Here is a 19,477-nt window from a genome sequence, read left to right on the forward strand (position 1 = left end):
TCTACTTCTGGATCACTTGCTTAAGATTTTGGGATGAAGAATTGTTGTTGTAGCTCCAGTGTCAAAAGGGGCTATAATTGGAATGAGTCTAGAATAAGTGTCAGGAAGGACATACTTGGGCTATGGGAGTAGGACTGATTAAGGGGGTTACAATAGGCTGGGAAGTATAGATGGTTTGAATTTCTGGGTCTGAGACGTCTAAACTAAGTGAATCTAAGTCTTCTTCTGTTGTAGAATATCCCATAACTACTAGAGCTTGAAGAGAGTATTCATCATCAAGTGAAAATAGTGATTCTACATAAGAGAAGGGAGCGTCTTCTGCAGGAATATGGGCTTGTTCAAGAAGCTTTGCTGCCTTTTCTTTTTTTGGGCAATTTTTGGCAAAGTGGCCTGGCTTTCAGCACATGAAACAGACTTTTAAAGTTTTTCCTTTGAATTGCCTTCTTCTGAGGAATTTCCATTTTATTTTCTTGAAAATTTTCTTTTTTGGTTCTACATGGTATTTCTTTCTCAAAGGATACTTCTTGAAGTGACTTCTTTATTTCACCGAACAGTCATAGCCTTTCTCACTACATTTTACCTGTAAATCTTTTCTTTGGCAACTGTCCTTAAGTTTGTTATGGACCTTTTCCATTTCTGAAAGAAATTTTCTTTGATTGCAGAGCTTCTCAAGGGCAATGAGCATATGTTGATAGATCTCTCCTAAGAAGGCTTGTTGCAAAGTTATTCTTTGGATTTTCATCATTCTGAGGGTTTCGTCTCCCAATGGTTCTGGAAGGGGAATTGAGGAAAGTGCGCTTGATATTTACATAATCCATGCCATTGATAGTTATGTAACAGTTTGCAAAGTTACATAACTAAACGCATTACTTTAAGTTTAAACATATAACAAGTGTTAAATACGAATAATGTAAAAATTGGCTCATTACATTCGGATTGTTAAAAAAAAAAAAAACTTTTTTATTGAAACTTGTTGGTTGTTGCGTCAGATTAGGAATATAAAATATTTAAAAATCTCAATAAAACAAATACATGTCAAACACTAAGGGTCTGTTTGGATAGAACTTATTTTGCTAAAACTGAAAACTGAAAACACTGTAGCAAAATAATTTTTAAATATGTAAATAGTACCATGGGACTCATTTTTAATGAAAAAGTTGATAAAAAGTGGAGTTTGTGGAACCCGTGAACAGTGCATTTATGCACTATTCACAAAAGACCGGTCAACAGTTGCGGCTGAAAAAAAAAAAAAAAAAAAAAACACAAACGCAGCACTTAAACGTGCTATCCAAACATACACTAAGGATTCGTTTGGATACAACTTATTTTTGCTGAAACTGAAAACTGAAAATACTGTAACAAAATAATTTTTAAATGTGTAAATAGTACCGTGGAATCCATTTTTATTTTTATTTCGAATAAAGTGACTGTGGGTCCCACGAACAGTGCGTGAACAGTGTTAAACAGTACGTGAACAGTGAATTTTGTCCCCTCTAAAACATGTGCAGCAACAAAAAAAAAAAAAAAAAAAGAGGAGAAAAACGCAAACGTAAAACTCAAACGTGAATCCAAACCCACACTAAATAAGTCTAAAGGTCATGTTTAATATATTTAAAAAATAAACATGACAAAACACATACCCCAATTCTTTGTCATTGTTCTTGTGCTAAGTCTGTTGTGGACATAAATATGATTGGTGTCGTTTTATCAAAATAATAATGAGTGTTTGAGTTATTTTTATAATTAGTGACACATCATGACATCAACTTATATGACCTATATAATAAAATTTGTAATTTCTATGACATTGTTCTCAAAAAATTTAAATTTTATTTGTATGTTCTAAAGATTAAGTCATACTTGATAGGAGTTAAAAAGTTATGATACAAAAATAATTGTATTTATCTAAAAAAATTATATGGTAAGTATTTACATATTTTTGTTACGATTTAAAAAAAAAAAAACAAATATAACATACTCGTAACATACACATACTGAAGCCAATATTTATGGCTTCAGGCAAGTGGCATCCTTGAATAAGCCAATATTTATTTTTCATAATTTAAAAATGAACTGAAGCCATAGATAGGTATACAAGGATGCCACTTGCCTTATTCAGCAAAAAAAAAAAAAAAAAGGATGCCACTTGCCTTACTCACAGTTACCATATATCTTAATCGTCAACCTAAATCAGCCACGTGTACGGCCATTACGAAGCTGCTAGGGACAGACAGTTCCGTCCAAAACCATACCACCCATTCTCTCTCCTCTTTCTCTATAAAAGGCTCCACCATCAGGTCGGTTTGTTTTCAATTTCATCATTTCAAACCAGAAAAAACTGAAACACACAGCAAAAACACACATCGTTTTGTTTTGTTTTTTTTTTTTTTTTTTAAAAAAAAGAGCTTATATGTTGTCTGTAAACCCAAACCCAGCAGCTCAGGGGTTTCACTTCTTCGATCCAATGAATATGGGTTTTAATTCTCTGCCACCGCCAACTTCTACTTCTACTTCTACAACTACAACTAGTACTAATAATTATAATAATAATAATAATAATACGGCGTCGTTGTTGGATGATCCGAGTAAGAAGATCCGAAAACCGTATACGATTACCAAGTCTAGAGAAAGCTGGACGGAGCAAGAGCACGATAAGTTTCTCGAAGCTCTCCAATTGTAAGTGTGTGTGTGTGTGTGTGTGTGTCAGTGTTACTACTTTTTTTTTTTTCACTTTTTACTTCTATTTTTATTCAATTAGCTATGCCTCTTAATTAATAAAATAAGTTTGTTTTTTGTTTTTTTGGGTCTTTAATGGAAGATTCTAGATCATAATTAATTGAACACATAAATTCAGAATTGAAAACTATTATTTATATAATTAATTATTATAGTTTGACAATATTCGAGTCGTTTCCGTACCCTTTTTTTGGTTCTTATTGGTGGTTGACTCATTTCAGATTTGATCGTGACTGGAAGAAAATTGAAGCATTTGTAGGCTCTAAAACTGTTATCCAGGTAATTTCACTTTTAGCCCATTTGCATTTTAATCTTTTATTTCTTTTTATGATGGAGTGATAGACCGTGTTAGTTTTTAGTTTTTAAACTTCAACAACTAAAATCGCTCATGAACAAAACTTTTGGGAGTAACACTGTTTGTGTGTAGTTAACTTTTATTATTATTATTATTATCATCAGTGAAGTTAATACATCTGGAATTATAATATGAGGATGAAAGTCATTAACTAAGCCAATTTGTTGGAGAAATTAAATAGTTGTGATTATCGGCATTTATGAGATACTTGTAATTTCTTCTCCATCGTCGTTAAATGAATTACGAAGTTATGGTAAAGTTAGTTACGGTTCTTTAGGTGCTCTTTTTTACATTCTCTAATTAAATTCAGCATTGACTTACAATGCAAACAATATTAGGACAATAAATTCAACCATGTGGTTGAATTCAATTGGGGAATCTAAGGTTCTGTATCTAAGGAACTATATCTAAGTTTTTTCCTCCTAGTAATTGTTGGCATGGCATGGCATGGTTGGTCTTGCATATGTTGTCATGTGCTATATATATATATATATATACTCATTCTAACAGCTTGTGAACTACACATTTCTGAAGATATTTGAGTGCAAAATCTGAGGCTTGCTTGTATTCTTTTGCTTATTATACATATTCATTTGTCAGATACGTAGCCATGCACAGAAGTACTTTCTGAAGGTTCAGAAAAGTGGGGCGAGTGAACATGTACCACCCCCTCGACCAAAGAGAAAAGCAGCTCATCCGTATCCTCAGAAAGCCCCTAAAAATGGTTAGCATGTTCAAGACCCTTTTTTTTTTTTTCCTTTCGTTGGAATTTCTAGTAGTAGAGTTTGAAATACTCCTTTGCTCATCTGTTTATTCTTGCAGCTCCAGTTGTATCCCAAGCTACTGGGCAATACCAATCTTCATCTGTTATGCTTGAGCCTGCATCATATGTTTACAGGCCAGATTCATCATCAGTTCTTGGGAATCCAATGAACAGCTCAGCTGTGTCTTCCTGGAGTTTTAATTCAATGCCACCGGTTACTGTCTCACAAGCAACTAAAGGTTTTGAGCTGTTCCTACTCTGTCTTGCCAGTTGGAACTCGGATTTGTTTTCTTTCTTCTAAAATAATTATTATCTCCATTCTGCTAACTTCATATATGCCTGGGTTTTTAGATGATGCAGGATTGGCTGGACCAACCATTGCACAGAATTGTTGCTATAGCAGTAGTAATGAAAGCATGCCAAAGACGTGGCCAACAGGGGAAAAGATCAATCGAGGGGATCATGGCAACACAGCAGCGCGAGGTTAGTATTCCTGTGCCTTATTCTAATTTACAATTGTTGCACAGGTATAATCAGAAAATGAGTGCCAGGTCTCCTACTACATTAGTATGAGAATATATTGATTGGCATTCTCTCAGTTTTCTACTTTACTTAACATTTGAAAATTGCTAATGGTGCAATAGCACTGTTATAGTGGCATCTCTATGAGTGCAATACAGTTGAATAGGAACAAGATTATCCCCAAAACAAAAATTGATGATGTAAACTTGATTAGTTAATGCACTTCTTCTTTTTCTTGAGAAATTTCTAAGTGATACATGACATCACCTTGTCTCAATTATAATCTTTTTTCACCAGTTTGCTTTACCTTGGATTGTAGTCTTTTCTCACTGCCCAATCCAAGGTTGTACGCTGCTTTTATCATTTTCTTGTAATCTTCTTGAAGCAATGTCGTCTCATTGTTTCATCGCTCATGGCTGTCAGCCCATTAAGGATTTTCAATGAAGAAGTGTGAAGAAATCGTTTTAGCAGCTTTAATAGGGTTGAATGGACCATATCATTTTTTACTTGGCTTAAATGTTTGTTACCTAAAATGTCATTGCATGTAACCATTTCTTAACTCATGTATGCATGGGCTATGAAGTTCAGACATTATTTTCTGGTCACTCTTCCCAAAATCCATATTAGCTACACACTTTGAAGCACATGCCATTTCTTGACTGCCCTTTGAACCATATTGGATCACTTTAGAACACATGCAAGAAGTGCCTCTACCATTTAGCACTCATAAATGCATGGGCTACAAAATTTAGCCTGTCTTGTCTAGTCAATCTTCCCAAATTGCATATTAGCTTCAGAAGTCGTAGAACATGTTATTTCTTGACTTTCTATCCTTTTGTACCATAAAGCTTGGGTCAACCACAGGTCTAAATGATACTATGCGAGAAATACCTCTGTTTTCTGGTGTTCATGCATCCAAAATTTTGTCTATGCAATACTTTTTTCTAGTAGCTTTGTTTATCATCTGTTTATTATTTTCTTGACCTGCTTTTGCTGATAAATTTTCTCTGTTTTTTGCTGCAGTAATGCCAGATTTTGCTCAAGTTTACGGCTTCATTGGCAGTGTCTTCGATCCTAATTCCACTGGTCACTTACAAAGACTGAAGCAGATGGACCAAATAAATTTGGAAACTGTATGTCCTATTTAAAAGTTTAATACCTTTATAGAACCATATTGGCATGTTATCATGTTTAGCTGCAAAAGAATTATGGTTCGCCTTCTTATTCTGTAGAGATTTTATGCTTTAGATTTGTCTACCTTGCTATAATCTCTGTTGAAGCTACTGATTTGCTTAAGGAATATATGGGCATTATCCCAGGTATTGCTGTTGATGAGAAATCTCTCTGTCAATTTGACTAGTCCCGAGTTTGAGGATCATGTAAGTTGTCACTTCTATGCCCAGAATTTCTTTCTCTTTGTGGTGTTCTCTTCATTTGTACCATGTCTTTCCATGACGCATCTCTCAACCCTAAACAATTTTTGCTTATTTTAACTATAAAGATTTAGCTTTGAATACTGGAATTAGACAACAGGGTGTTCACATTCTCTTTATAAAGAATGTCCTGTAAAAAATCCATGATATACCAAGATAGTAATTTTGAAAAGTTGAGATTTCTTTTAGACAAGATAAATTTTTTGTTCAAAATTCTAGAAGGCCAAAAATGTTTTTCAAAAAAACATTTACAGATAATCCTCATGATTGAGGATGAATTTTAAGGAGAAACCTTCCAAAAGTTTGGCAATTCCCTGTAAAACACAATAACAAAACTCAATATTGGAGGCATTAATGTGACTAACAATGAAGGAACAAATATTATGAATCTAGTGAAATAAATAAATAAAATATCTTCATAATTGGAATATGCAAAAAATCCCTAATAACAAAATTTACCAAAGTGGTTCAACCTTTAGATTTTTATTTGTTAACACTATCAAAACAGTTGAACATACAATTTCATTAACAAATGAACATAAGACAATTCAACTTCTAAATACATCGTCAATTGAATAACATACACAAGGTTTGTCTGTAGGGAATATGAAATCAAAGGAGGTGAAGTCATATTGGCTTCTAGGCTTTTAATGTTTATAACTTTCATATCTATTTAAAATTTTCATACCTCATAAATATATTAATATGAATAGTACAGGATTTTTGTTCCCAAACTTTTTTACTTGTTTGTGGCATCATCATTGACACTATTGATTGTATCACCCTTTTCTTTTATAATTTGAAAGTTCTGCTATTGAGTTTAAGGCTTCCAACTTCAAATGTCATGGATTTTTGTAGTGTTGGCTAGCTGGTAAACTGAACTTTGAGTTTGGTATTGGGGTTCGATACCCCGCATCCCCATCTCTTTTTACATAACTATTTACTTATCAAAAAAAAAAAACTTTGAGTTTGGTATCAAGACATCTGATACTTTTTTCTTGCCATACAAACACCTTTTTTTTTCTTGACTTTGTTTTCAGATCAATGAGTTAATCTCATGTGGTCTACATGGTGCTTTTACATAAACCTGAATTGTATTTGTTAATCAATGGAATGTTTCTAAAAGAAACATTACTACCTATATACGCTTAAGATTAACAGTGGAACCATTATAGTTTAAAAGATCTAAGGTGTTTTCTTTTTTTTTCATTTTTTGGGTAAATTAGAATTTCCTCTCTGTTGTTAGGCTTAGTTACACTTTACATCCTCGACTTATAAAAAATTACATGAAAGTTCCTTATGTTTTAGATTAAATCGATATATTTTGGTCAAACAAACAAGTGATGCAACATCATCATCTATCTAATACACTGGTTGCACACAATTTTTGTTCATTCTTTTTTTCCTCAAAACACTTTTCATAAGAATTATTAGTTTAATCCATTCCACAAGGACACTGCATCAATTGAGAAAAAAGAAGAGAAGGGGGGGGGAGGGGGGGGTGGAGGAGAATGCATAATTAGTGTGTCAATTAGATGATAATGTGGCATCACTCGATTTCTTCACCTTGCCTTTTGAGAATAAGTTTATACTTTTTGTTTTTGCACCAACTATTAAGATCATGCTTTGCGTCTGACTAAAGAAGGTGTTCTTACTTAGATTGCATTGATTGGGATTGTAATTGATCTTGTGAAATTATAACCCTTGTAGTACTTGAAGATTATTACTAGATTAATTATTCATAAAATCAGACTTTCCTTTTTCATAAGAAAGATAGCGCCTCTAAAATGATGTCTTCAATTGTATCTCCTGGGATTTGGCTTTGGGTTGGGATTTCATTTGGAGGGAGGGTTTGAGGCTGCATTTTGGGGGAATAATCTTTCTGTGTATGCTATATTTATCTGACATTTGGATGTCATTATCTAGACAAAACTACTGATCTTGTCAAACCTCGAAGCCAACCTCTGTATGCAGTTTCCCATTCTCTTGCAACAAGAAGCATCGAACTATTTGCATTTTGTAATTATTAATGACTTCAGGCAATATACTCATTTGTGAACTTTTTTTGAACTTGAAACAGAGAAGGGTACTTTCATCATATGATGCTGACACTGAGAAGGCTAAATCTGGAAGATCTCACACCAATTTCCACACTGATCACACACAAAATGCCATTCTATCTGCTTAGGAAGTGAAAGGTAAAATGACTTCTCAAACATTCAGGCTTAATTATTTCTCCCCTCCCAATTTATCCCAGCCACTTGCTGACTATAAACAGTAAATGCAGGGTGCACAAGACATGTTTAATATCCTGTTGCTTGCAGCGGAGTGATACTTGCATGTATATATGTATGTAAAGTCTTCAGAGGACCATCAGTTAATAGCACAGCTTGTCAGTGGATCAATGTTGTCTTGCTGTCCAAGTGTCGAGCATGTACCATACATCCAGAGTTGTAGGATAAACCAGATTTCAGTCACTTTAAGCTTATTTCAGGGGCTATCTTGTATAGAGTGCTGAGTGTTTTATGTCATTCTGTTATGACTGTGTATAGTTGTAAGTTATATCTTTTGAAGGTTTTGCATACTGAATTAGTCCTAGCCTCCTAGGGGTTATGTTCTGTATCGAACTGGATGATATGAATATATCTGGTGCTTTTGTGTGAACTCTTCTCTTGCACTTCAAAAGACTTATTTTAGAGCAGGTAACACAGAATATTTGGCAAAAAAAACAGCTTGGTTTGTTAGATGTTATTAACTCCTCAACTGGCAATTTCTTCTGATTATAGGTAATTCCATTCAGAACAGATTGCCCTTGAAGTGCGATATTACTTAAAACAGTTCGGATGTATCATCGATGTCTTTTTGGACTTGAGCAATGCCAACGCAGATAAATCATCTTTGGAAAGGGATTATTGGTTTGAAACATGGGAGTGGGGGCATTGGACAATGAAAGCATTAGGTACTAACCGTGAATAGTAGTAACTGTAGGACACGGCTTAGCTCCAGTGCACTAAAGTTGATACAACATGGACATGTTTCCAATTTTAGCCACGTGTTTGTATTGTTTTGGCTCCAGTGCTCCATAGCATTGGAGCTAAGCCTTATCCGTAACCATAAATGTTGATTCCCTAATTTAAAAAGGTAGTAATTATAATTTAATAATTTTTTTTTTAAGATAATAATTGGATGTCTTTCTTGAAAATTCTGAGAAATATGAACCAGTTGAGTTATGATATGTGCTATGACTTTAATGGTATGTGCTATTAAGGAAAAGAAGAGGCTGACAACCTTGTTGGAAACCGTGTAATGAGGCAAAGGGACTATAAAATTAAACTTTGAGACTTTCTTAGTGGTTATTGAAACAACTTACCCTTATCCTCTCAATAATAGAATTTTAATTGATAAAGTTTCCTAAAACTTAGGTTTTTTTTTTTTTTTTTTTTTAGATAGTTTTAACATATAACATCCACTTTTGATAATGGCTATTTATCATCAGATTAAAACACCAATCAGTTTTTGGTATAGACAATAATTGAACTCCAGATCTCTTATTCAACCATCAGAAATTTTACCAATTAAGCTAACTGTAACCCACTTCCTAAAACTTAGTTAATAGACTATATTAGTAATACCCTACAAGGTAAATAAATTAGGGGTTTGGCCCCTAACATTTCATATGTGTTATAGTCAACATTTTTGTGTTGCATCAATATCATTTGAGTGAAAATAAAGGGTAATAAGAATTAGTAATTAGACATTGGTTTTAATTATAAACATAGTGGGGCAAACACAAAAGTAAAGACTAAGAATTTTAAAAAATAACAATAATAAAGGGGTCCTAATTGCCAAAACTTGTAAAGAATGCCATTGACCGCCCTGGCTGTGCAATGGTCCAACTATGAATATCATATAACCCACTACAAGCGCCTTATCAATTTTACAAGAAAAACCATTATTACTGCATAAGTAGAACACATACCATAAACTAAAAAACTACAGGTCATCCATGTAATTGGTCATGATATAAGAATCATTCTTTTCTTCTCTCTGGTTATAGTGGCCTTGCTCTTTGTCTAAGATTATAATAAATGTAACAAACTAGTGCAATTATCTTTTTTGTCTCATCTGTTTCTTATCTTGAACAATTATCAAACACCTTGCAAGCAAAGGGTAGCCCTAAAAAAACCTTTCTTGAACAATTATTGAACACTGACGCAGTAGTGAAATTGCAAAATAACAAAAATCTAATATCAAGCAAAGGCTGGAAATAAATTAAAAAAAAAAAAAAAAAAAAAAAGGAAGAAACTAGTAGACAATAGACAGAGAACAAAGACTAGAGAGAGAGTAAGATAGCTGATACCTGGAGTGTTTTTTTTTTTTTTTTTTGGATTCAAATGGGAAAAATGGCGGGAGTAATTTGCGGGTTGATGAATTTTTCATGTTTGAGATTTGTTCCATCCAAAAAAAAAAAGTTAGATCCCTTTGTTTCTGACGTTAAGGATCACGGCATTCCTAGGCTTATCCCCTTTTTTGTGTTTATAAAAGAGTAAGTTAATGGATTGATGATGTGGCAGCATCTTAAACCATTAATTTTAATTGAGAGGTAAGGATTTAAAGAAATCTTCTTGGTAGAGTATCTTAAAAACTCTAGAAGATCTGAATCCGAGAAGGAGAAGGAAAAGGGAAAGAAAAGAAATTTTCAAATCAGAAAATGAAGTAAGGACATGTGGCACTACAAGGTTTAGTCCCTAACTTAAAAAAATAATAATAATAATAAAAAATAAAAAATAAAAATTTAGGAACACCTTTCTTTCTTCTTTTAGTCCCTGTCCAATATGCATCATTACTATTTTGACATAATATGGTTAGGGGACTAAATTGATAGGTTTGAAATGCAATGACTAAATTGACACACAACCTAAAAGTTAGAGACCAAACTCATAATTTATTAAGTTTAATATAAGATAAACTATCCATATTCTCTCCTCTTACACACTCCACAATCCACAACCTTTCACGATGTTAATGCCATTCAGCCATTGCCATCAGCGTTTTTGAAGTAGCTCTTCCACCTTTTCCTCAATTGATACCATGTGAATATCTTCTTCTTTTGAGGCAATCCTTGTGTTAGAAAGTTTTTCCAACTTCCTCATCCCAATGTCACCTTCAATAAATACTGTGGATTCGAAGCAATCCTTGGCCCAAAAATAATGACTATAAAGTTATCAGGGTTGCCACCTTAGTGGAAATGTATGGCTTTCAAAGTTATCGACCCAAGGTCGATATTTATTCATTCTCCTCTTTTGAATGGAGACTGGTTAGGCCTCGTTCGGTTCCCAGATGTGTTGCCTATGGTTCCACATCTAGAGCATTTGTCAATGGGCCCAATGGGGCTATACATTGGATTGCTGTTAGGAAGGCTGTGTAAGAGAAAATTTAGAGTGCAGCGGAAACAAACCAAACATAAACATACCTCTAGCTATAGTTGTTTAAGTTTTTAGAGAAAAATAAGACTCAATATATGATAGTGTATCTATAAAATGTGTCTTCTAGTCTATGGCTTTTACTTCACATATATTCTTTTAATGGAGACATGCTATATATAAGCTAGACTAGGGACTCTTTTAAATTAAGATTTGTTCCATAACCTCCTTCCATCAAAGAGTTTAAAACTTGTAACTTCAACGTATTTATTAACCAAAGGAGTTATACCAATTGAGAGTTACTTAGAAATTGTTATTCACCATAACGTCTTTCACAAATAAAATCCTTAAGACATGAATTTTCATTTATCATTTAAATGTGGGCCACATAAAGTTTTCTTAAAATCTTACATTCTCCCGCTTGGCCCACTTGACATTTAAATTACTTGATAAATGCTATTAACTTTAACATGGTCATGATATTACTGATGTCAACTAGTTATGAAATGTTCCCACTTAAATAAAGAATCCAATACATGAATGATGGTGGTAATACCCTCAATTATAATGAGTACTTCCTTCCATGTATTATAATGTATGGTAATCCTTATGCGAGTACTTTATGAGCCATTAATTCTTTATGAATGGACTACCTATTAGCCATTTGGGTCCTCTTTTATACATCCCCACAGATATATCATCCTTATATATCTCCACAGATACATCATCCTTATGTGCACAAAATAAAATTCATATATTTTCTTCTCCACAACTAACAAAATATGTGTTTAAAACATATAATAATTAGAGAGAAATTAAACACCAAATGAGCTAACGAGTTGCATATGTCCAAAAGACTTTTATATTACTTTGCCGGCAAGCCTTTAGTTATGAAATTAATATACATTAGCTCAATAATTTTACCTCAATGGACACTTTCAATTTCTTAAAATTCTCTATTAGACTGAGTTACTTTATGTCGAAATGTTTATTTTGGCTTTTACATTCATTGTCCTTAGAGAAGAAAATTATAGCCAGTTATCTTTGAAAAAATCTTTAAACTCATCATAAAATCGACAACCTTAAGACTTATCCGTAATGCCTATCTTATAGCTTCATAGCATATAGGATATCTTACATGACAAAATCAAATCACTACTTCCAAGTAGTGTGTCATTCATATTTAGGCGTAAAAACAATACATTTACTCCCATTGATCTTAAGGTGTATACACCAATTAATAATGTGCCCAGTAAAACCAAATGGCACAACAAAGCTGGTTAACCTTTATATGCCTAACTTTTGCAATATAAAACTTTTATTGGAAGTCAAACCTTAATGGATCTTGTAAACTAATATAAATAGCTTTCACAAAACCTTTACCTTAAAGGAATAAACTCTCAAGTTTTTACTCTTGAGCCATTAGATCACTCCCACCCTCGTACTTAATTTCTCATTTTAACATATTTTATTCAATGAGATGGGTGATTCATCCACGAGTACCAAAACATAGATCTACAAACCCAAAGAAAATAATCTTTAATGCTATGAAACTTAAACTTTAATTCTAAATTAACCAATGTCAATTTAGTAGTAAATTTGACCTTCCTATGGGCAAAGGTGCATCATGCATGAATTTACTATAAAACTTTATTCATAAAACTAGTAAATATAAACACTAAGAATCAAACTTTCCAAACCTATGGACCTAGGAAAAATCTCATCTCAATGCTACATTCACCATTTTATTCCAATTAAATCATAAAAATAATAACCTCCCTATGGGGCCAAGTCATTATCTTCATAAATTAATTGCCACTTAGATGTCGTTATTCCTAATGAAGTCTCTTAAAAATTTATTGATATGATTATCATCATGGTTTAGGATGCTATGGCTACTCCCATGTCATTTTGATATTCACTACTTCATATGGCATCATAAAGATCAACCAATCTTAATATTGATCATGTTAATTAAAATAGACCATAATATGATATTTAAAGACAAGATAAGTGTAAGAAACTATAAATACACTAAAAATATCATATATTTTAATGATGTAATGATCAGATTTTCATATATAGTCACACACTTTATAAAATCATTGCACACTATATGCAAGTCAAAAAGGATAAGTTCTGCTAGCCCAAACCATGTTTCATTTCTATCAAAAAAAAACATAATAATCTATAGGCAAGAAGTTATCATGACAGATGTCCACTTTCATGAGAAGCTTAAATTTGAAAAACCAATTATGATCTTCATAGAAACATTAGGCCAATACCAAATGCAAAAGGAATAATTTTCCATAGATAGTCGCCTATATCTGAAAACTATCACATATTAAAGCCATCTAGCCCAAATGATGGTATATGCTATTTCAATGATAAGCTTCAACACTATATTCTATGACCCATGCATGAGATACATGGCATAAAACTTAACATTATTTCATGCCTCTTAAAACTGAGTTTGCTAACATTGGTTAAAAGACTAGATTTTGATGGCATAGTTAATTTAGCCAAAAGGTCCCAACACAAAAGAATATGCAACGCAAATACTTTATATCCTTAAATTCATATGTGCATCAAAAATTTAGCCAAATCATAGAAAAACCTATGAATGAAAAATAACTAAATAACATAGCATGAAGGAGGCTCTGATACTAAATGTAAGATAAACTTTAGAGTGCAGTGGAAACAAAACAAATATAAATATACCTCCAACTATAGTTGTTTAAGTGTTTAAAGAAAAAGAAGACTCACTATATGATAGTGTATCTATAAAATGTGTCTTCTAGTTTATGGTCTTTACTTCACATATATCCTTTTGATAGAGACAAGCCATATATATAGAGGCTAGAGTAGAAACCCTTTTGAATTAAGATTTGTTCCATAACCTTCTTCCATCAAGGAGTTTAAAACTTGTAACTTCAATATGTTTATTAACCTAAGGGTTTATACCAATTGAGAGTTATTTAGAAATTCTTATTCACCATAACGTCTTTCACAAATAAAATCCTTAAAACATGAGTTTTCATTTATCATTTAAATGTGAGCCATATAAAGTTTTCTTAAAATCTTACAGGCTAATGATAACAATTATAATCATTTTGTTTTGGTGTTAGATTTGGGCGACGAGGTCTTCCACAAAATATTACTGCCAGAACTTCCAACTTATACCCGTGAATCAAATAGGCTGTCTGCTTTTATTTTCGTCTATGGGAATTCCATCGCCTTATTTCATATCAAGTATATGAGTTGCCTTCTCAATATATGGGTAATGAAAGAATATGATGTTGTTTCCTCGTGGACCAAAGCTTTAAGTTTAATTATGACTTATGACTTAGCTTCAAGATATGGCATACCGAAGGTAGTAGGTTTACAAGGAGTGGCAAGATTGTGTTGGAAATGGATGGAGGACTTGGTGTCAGAGGATCTTGAGACCCAAGAGACTAAGGATCTTAAGATTATTGGATATAAGTATAGTTTTGTTGATGCTTATGTTAAGAGTCTCATTTTGCTCGACAAATCTACCAACGGTGTAGTTACATACTAAGAAAAATAAGTAAGATTCATTTCATTCTTTTTTTAATTATTTTTTCGTTTTTCCCAATTTTCGTTCTTTATATATACTTGGTGTTGATCATACATTAGATATGAATATATAATGTTTGATATGGCACTGCTATAAATTCTTATTATTGCTGATTGATTGCCTTAATTAAGGTGCTTTATCTTCCATTCTCAAAAAAAAAAAAAAGTTGCTGTATCTTTAGTGTAAATAGCTTATTAAAGTTGTGGTAATTGTTGGTTATATTGAAATGATATTCGAATACATAGCATGTATGCATAAAATTGTTTATCCTCATTTCAAATTTTCTATAATATAATCATTTATTACTTATATTAACATAAGTGGTCAATGTTGGCCATCAACTTTGAGCAGTCTTATTTATCGAGTAAAGTTCTTGTTTCCTGTAACTTTCAATTTACAATGAATAAATAGATATGCTGGAGTTTTTCTTTGTTGGAAATTTTATAGTGACCTCTTTTAATTTCATGTTTTCACACTCATACTAAATGTTCTTCATATTCTTCTTATATTATTTATCTAAAAGTTTCTCATTCTGTCAACTATGATGTGATATGCCAAAAGATTTGCTTGTACATTTTAAATCTTCTATTGCCTTAAATGACTAAATTTTACTAAAAAACATTGCCATAGGGTCATGTTCATTGCGAAAGCAACTCACCCGCGAGTATTTGCTTGCTTTGGGTGGTTAAGAATTGAAACTGACCTTTTTATACTCCTCTTCCGGAACTATTTTGTTAGCTTTTCTTATCATAGTTTGAGTTTTTTTTAGCATCTCTTTATAGTACTCGAGCTTAGTTCAGTCAAGTACTTTTTTTTTTTTTTTTCTACTTTTTGTTTATGTTGGAATGGCTTGAATAGTCAAATTTAGTGGCTTGACATTATCCAACAAACCATTAAATGGCTTGCATGCCCATGTCAGGAAGATGCATGATATTCAAGAAGTTTCATGCGTGAAGAAATGAAAGAGCTTGCATTAAATGTTCTTCATGAATTGTCAAAGAAGATGGCCACGAACAACACCTGATATGCAAACCAAATTTATGCTTCTTTTCTTTGGCCATAAATGCTTGCCATTTTCTTTGACTTGACAAGTTTCTTTGACTTGACAAGTTTAATTGACTTGCAAGAGTGAGTTCCTACGGGAGAGAGAGAGAGGAAAAAAAAAAAAAAAAAGAGGTACTCGACTGTATGAAGCTCGAGTACTATAAAGTACTCGATTTCAGTAATATCGAGTACCATATTATTTTTTTAATTACACTAATTCCAGGTTAGTAGTGTCACGCTAGTGACTCACTAGAAACTCGAGTTCACTGAACTCGAATACTATTTAGAACTTGATTTTGTAGATCTCGAGTACTAAAAAAGTGGTAGATTGCTAAATATTTCTAAAATAGTACTAGCTTGTCACAAATTTTGCCAAAACGTGGTGTTTGGCTATTTTTGCCCACTATTGGTTATTGAGGTGATAGTTTAGATCATAACATGTACACTAAAAATTTTTTGTCTTCGCTTCAAATTTTCTTTAGTATAATCATTTATTACTTATTAAAAAAAAAAAAGTGGTCAATGTTGGTTATCAACTTTGAGCAAGCTTATTTATCATGCAAAATTCATGTTTCCAGCCACTTATAATTTACATATATAGAAGTGCTCAACTTTGTCTTTGTTGGCAATTTTATGGTGATCTCTTTTAATATCATGCTTTCACACATACTAAATGTTCTTCTTGCTCTCTTTGTATTATTTATCTAAAAAGTTTCACATTCTCTCAATAATCTATTTATGCCAAAGATTTTACCGGTAAACTTCTTACTGGAAAAAAAATACTCACATAAGAATCTTATTTAATGCGGAATGAATAATCTTTGGTTAGCTAGCTACACAAGGTCCAATACCTCCTTAATCGTTTTGTTTTTGTTTTTAGATTTTGGTTTTTTTTTTTTTTGGTTGAGAGAGAGAGAGAGAGAGAGAGGGAGGGAGGGAGGGAGGGAGGGTGCTGACGTTAAAGCCACAATCATCTTTTGACCTCCAAATCACAGAGATACCTGATCTTATGGTTGGCCAAGACCAATCTTCTACTTAAATGATTACTTAAATGATGTGGAAAACTTTGCATGTCAATGTGTTGCAGGTTCACATAACCCTCAAGGACCATAGGTTTGCACTATTGGTACCTTAAGGTGCCATATATCACACTTCTAAAGATTATATGCTTTCATTGGTTTTCCCTTTTTCCTTCTTTGTTACATGGATTATTTTAGTTTTCTAGTTGTTAATGAGGTAGTACTTACAGTACCCTGTGTGTGTATTTGTCATCAAGTTACAACATTTGCCATTTGGTTACTAATGTTTTCTGTAAATATTTATAAGCATTAATTTAGTTTGACAATTCTTCTTGTATGCAAGCATTCAAGAGGTTATGCCTCCATTGTAGTTCACTAATGAATATATTACATTACTTGTAAGGGAAAATTATTGAATTTCATAGATAGTAAGCATCTTTTTAGCCTTTTATTTTTCTGTAATTGAAAACATGTTGAATATGTTTAGATCATTTACCCTAGTCCCCCATCTCTCTTGGTGCACATGTTCATGTGGTAAAGGCTTGGAATACTTCTTAATATTGTACATTCCAAAAACCCACAAATATTTGTATAGGTCAGTTTAGATTTTTTTTTTTTTTTTCTTTCTTTCTTTCTATATATTTACTACACTAATTGGTGTTACTTTCTCTACTTCTGGTTAAATCACAAACAATAATGCACTTAGAGGTTTTAATTTCTTGCAGGATCTTATGCGATCATGGTTGGTGATGAGTTGTAGTAACAGATTTTAACTTAACAAAAGAAAAGATTTGTAACAAAGCTTTTCTATGGTGTTTTATTTCTTAGTATGGAATTATTTTATTATGTCAAAATGAATTGTAGTTTCTTATGTTAAGATTTATTTTGTAGCTACACCATTCTTATATTAGTATTTCTAGATGATTTTTAGTTTGGTTTTACTGTGTTTGCATAAAGCACTTAATTTTGATTGTCATGCTTGCATTGTGATGTAGATCCTCACAAACAGTGTGTGCGTGTGTTGTGGATATTGATATCCTACCCAATTGTGTTAAATTTCTCCTGATACATTACGGCTAATATATAATCAACTATTTGACTTAGAGTGAAAATATATACATTTTTTATGGATACTTGAAATTAGGACCATAAACAAGCCAAACTAAGCCATGTATTAAAAATTCAGACTTATTTATTTTATTTTATTTTGAACACGAGCCGAGATTGAGCTCACCAGTAAATATGATTATCAGAAAAGGACACCATATATTTAAACTCTATTAAAAAAAATCTCAAATCTATATAAGTATATTTTGAATCTTTGATACTAGTATACATAAAAATATGGGAGCAGCTCACTTACAATTTTTGTTTCTCCTGTTTCCTCCCATTTTTAAATAGATGAATGACACCTAGCGCACCTACCATCCAAAGGTGTAAAAAAGGCCATGTCAAAAATAGTTTCTCTCTCAATTTGTGCGTTTTTTTTCTCTTTCTACAGTTACCCATCCTTCTCTGTAGCTTTCTGGGCTATAGCCCACCTCAATCTCCCTTCTCTCATTTTCTCTCTCTTTCTCTTGTTTTGCCCCCCACCCCCCTCTCTCTCTTAAAAATATTCATTCAGATTTTTATTTATTTTCCTGGAAGGTTGAAGATTTAAAGATTGAAGGTAGTTTTCAAAATTTACCAATCTCTCAATTTGTCAAGTTGAATATCATTTTAAAACTAGAGAACTAAAGACAACAAGAAGACTAAAAATAATTTAATTTTCACTATCTGAAAAAGAAAAAATAAATAAATAAATAAAGAGGCATGCAGATCTGCAAAAATTTAACGATGACTAATTTCAGCAGAGACAGAGATGTGAAATATGACAATCGAAATCTGACAAATTTCGTAGGTAAGCTTTTAAGGTATGTTTGGTTGGAGGTAAAATAGGATGAATGGAAAATAAATGAGAGAAAATAAGAGTGGATGTTGTTTGGTAAGGAAAGAAGGTGAGGAAATTTTTTGGTGGGACCCAAGCATTTTCCACCCAAACCCACAAAAGATCCATCTCTTCGAATTAGAGAGAAAACAAGAGTGAACACCTATTATTGCTGTGGAAAGACAAAATTGCCTTGGCTTTTTAATACTCTCACCTGACTCCAGCTACTTTCCACAGCTCTCATTCTCTTTGCTTTGCTCTTCAGAGCTCAATAGTAAAGGAGCTCAATAGTAAAGACTCTGACCGAGGTTTGGAAAAAAATTACAAAATTAAGCATAAATCTCCTTATTCCCCCCCCCAAAAAAAAATTAAAATCTGACCTCCAAAATGAAAATTTTAAATTTTAAAAATTTTCAACCAGTCTAGAAAACCCCAGAATAATTAAAATGATACAAGTTTACAACAAAGCCAAAGCCAACATTACCATATCTTCTATGAAAAAAAAAACTATATTTGCCCCATGATGAGGTTTGAAACCAAATACAAAACAATAATTTTTTCAAAGTCCAAATACAAAACCCCTCTTCTGAGATTTTCCAACCTGATTGGAAAATCGGAAACAGAAAACAAGTGATTTTCTTGCAAGCATATGATAGA

The 19,477-nt window shown here is 32.6% G+C and overlaps 1 protein-coding gene across 1 annotated transcript; it reads left to right on the forward strand.

Annotated features, from left to right (window-relative positions):
* Positions 1–2,315: 2,315 nt before the first annotated feature.
* Positions 2,316–8,473, forward strand: LOC126721497 (protein REVEILLE 5). The gene is made up of 9 exons (XM_050424544.1): positions 2,316–2,676; positions 2,958–3,015; positions 3,692–3,815; positions 3,914–4,093; positions 4,206–4,337; positions 5,400–5,509; positions 5,696–5,755; positions 7,890–8,007; positions 8,097–8,473. The coding sequence occupies exons 1-8, from the start codon at positions 2,411–2,413 to the stop codon at positions 7,995–7,997; spliced, it is 1,038 nt and encodes a 345-aa protein (XP_050280501.1). The 5' UTR covers positions 2,316–2,410; the 3' UTR covers positions 7,998–8,007; positions 8,097–8,473.
* Positions 8,474–19,477: the final 11,004 nt, after the last annotated feature.

The sequence above is a fragment of the Quercus robur genome, chromosome 4, assembly GCF_932294415.1.
Source record: "Quercus robur chromosome 4, dhQueRobu3.1, whole genome shotgun sequence".
NCBI lineage: Eukaryota > Viridiplantae > Streptophyta > Magnoliopsida > Fagales > Fagaceae > Quercus > Quercus robur.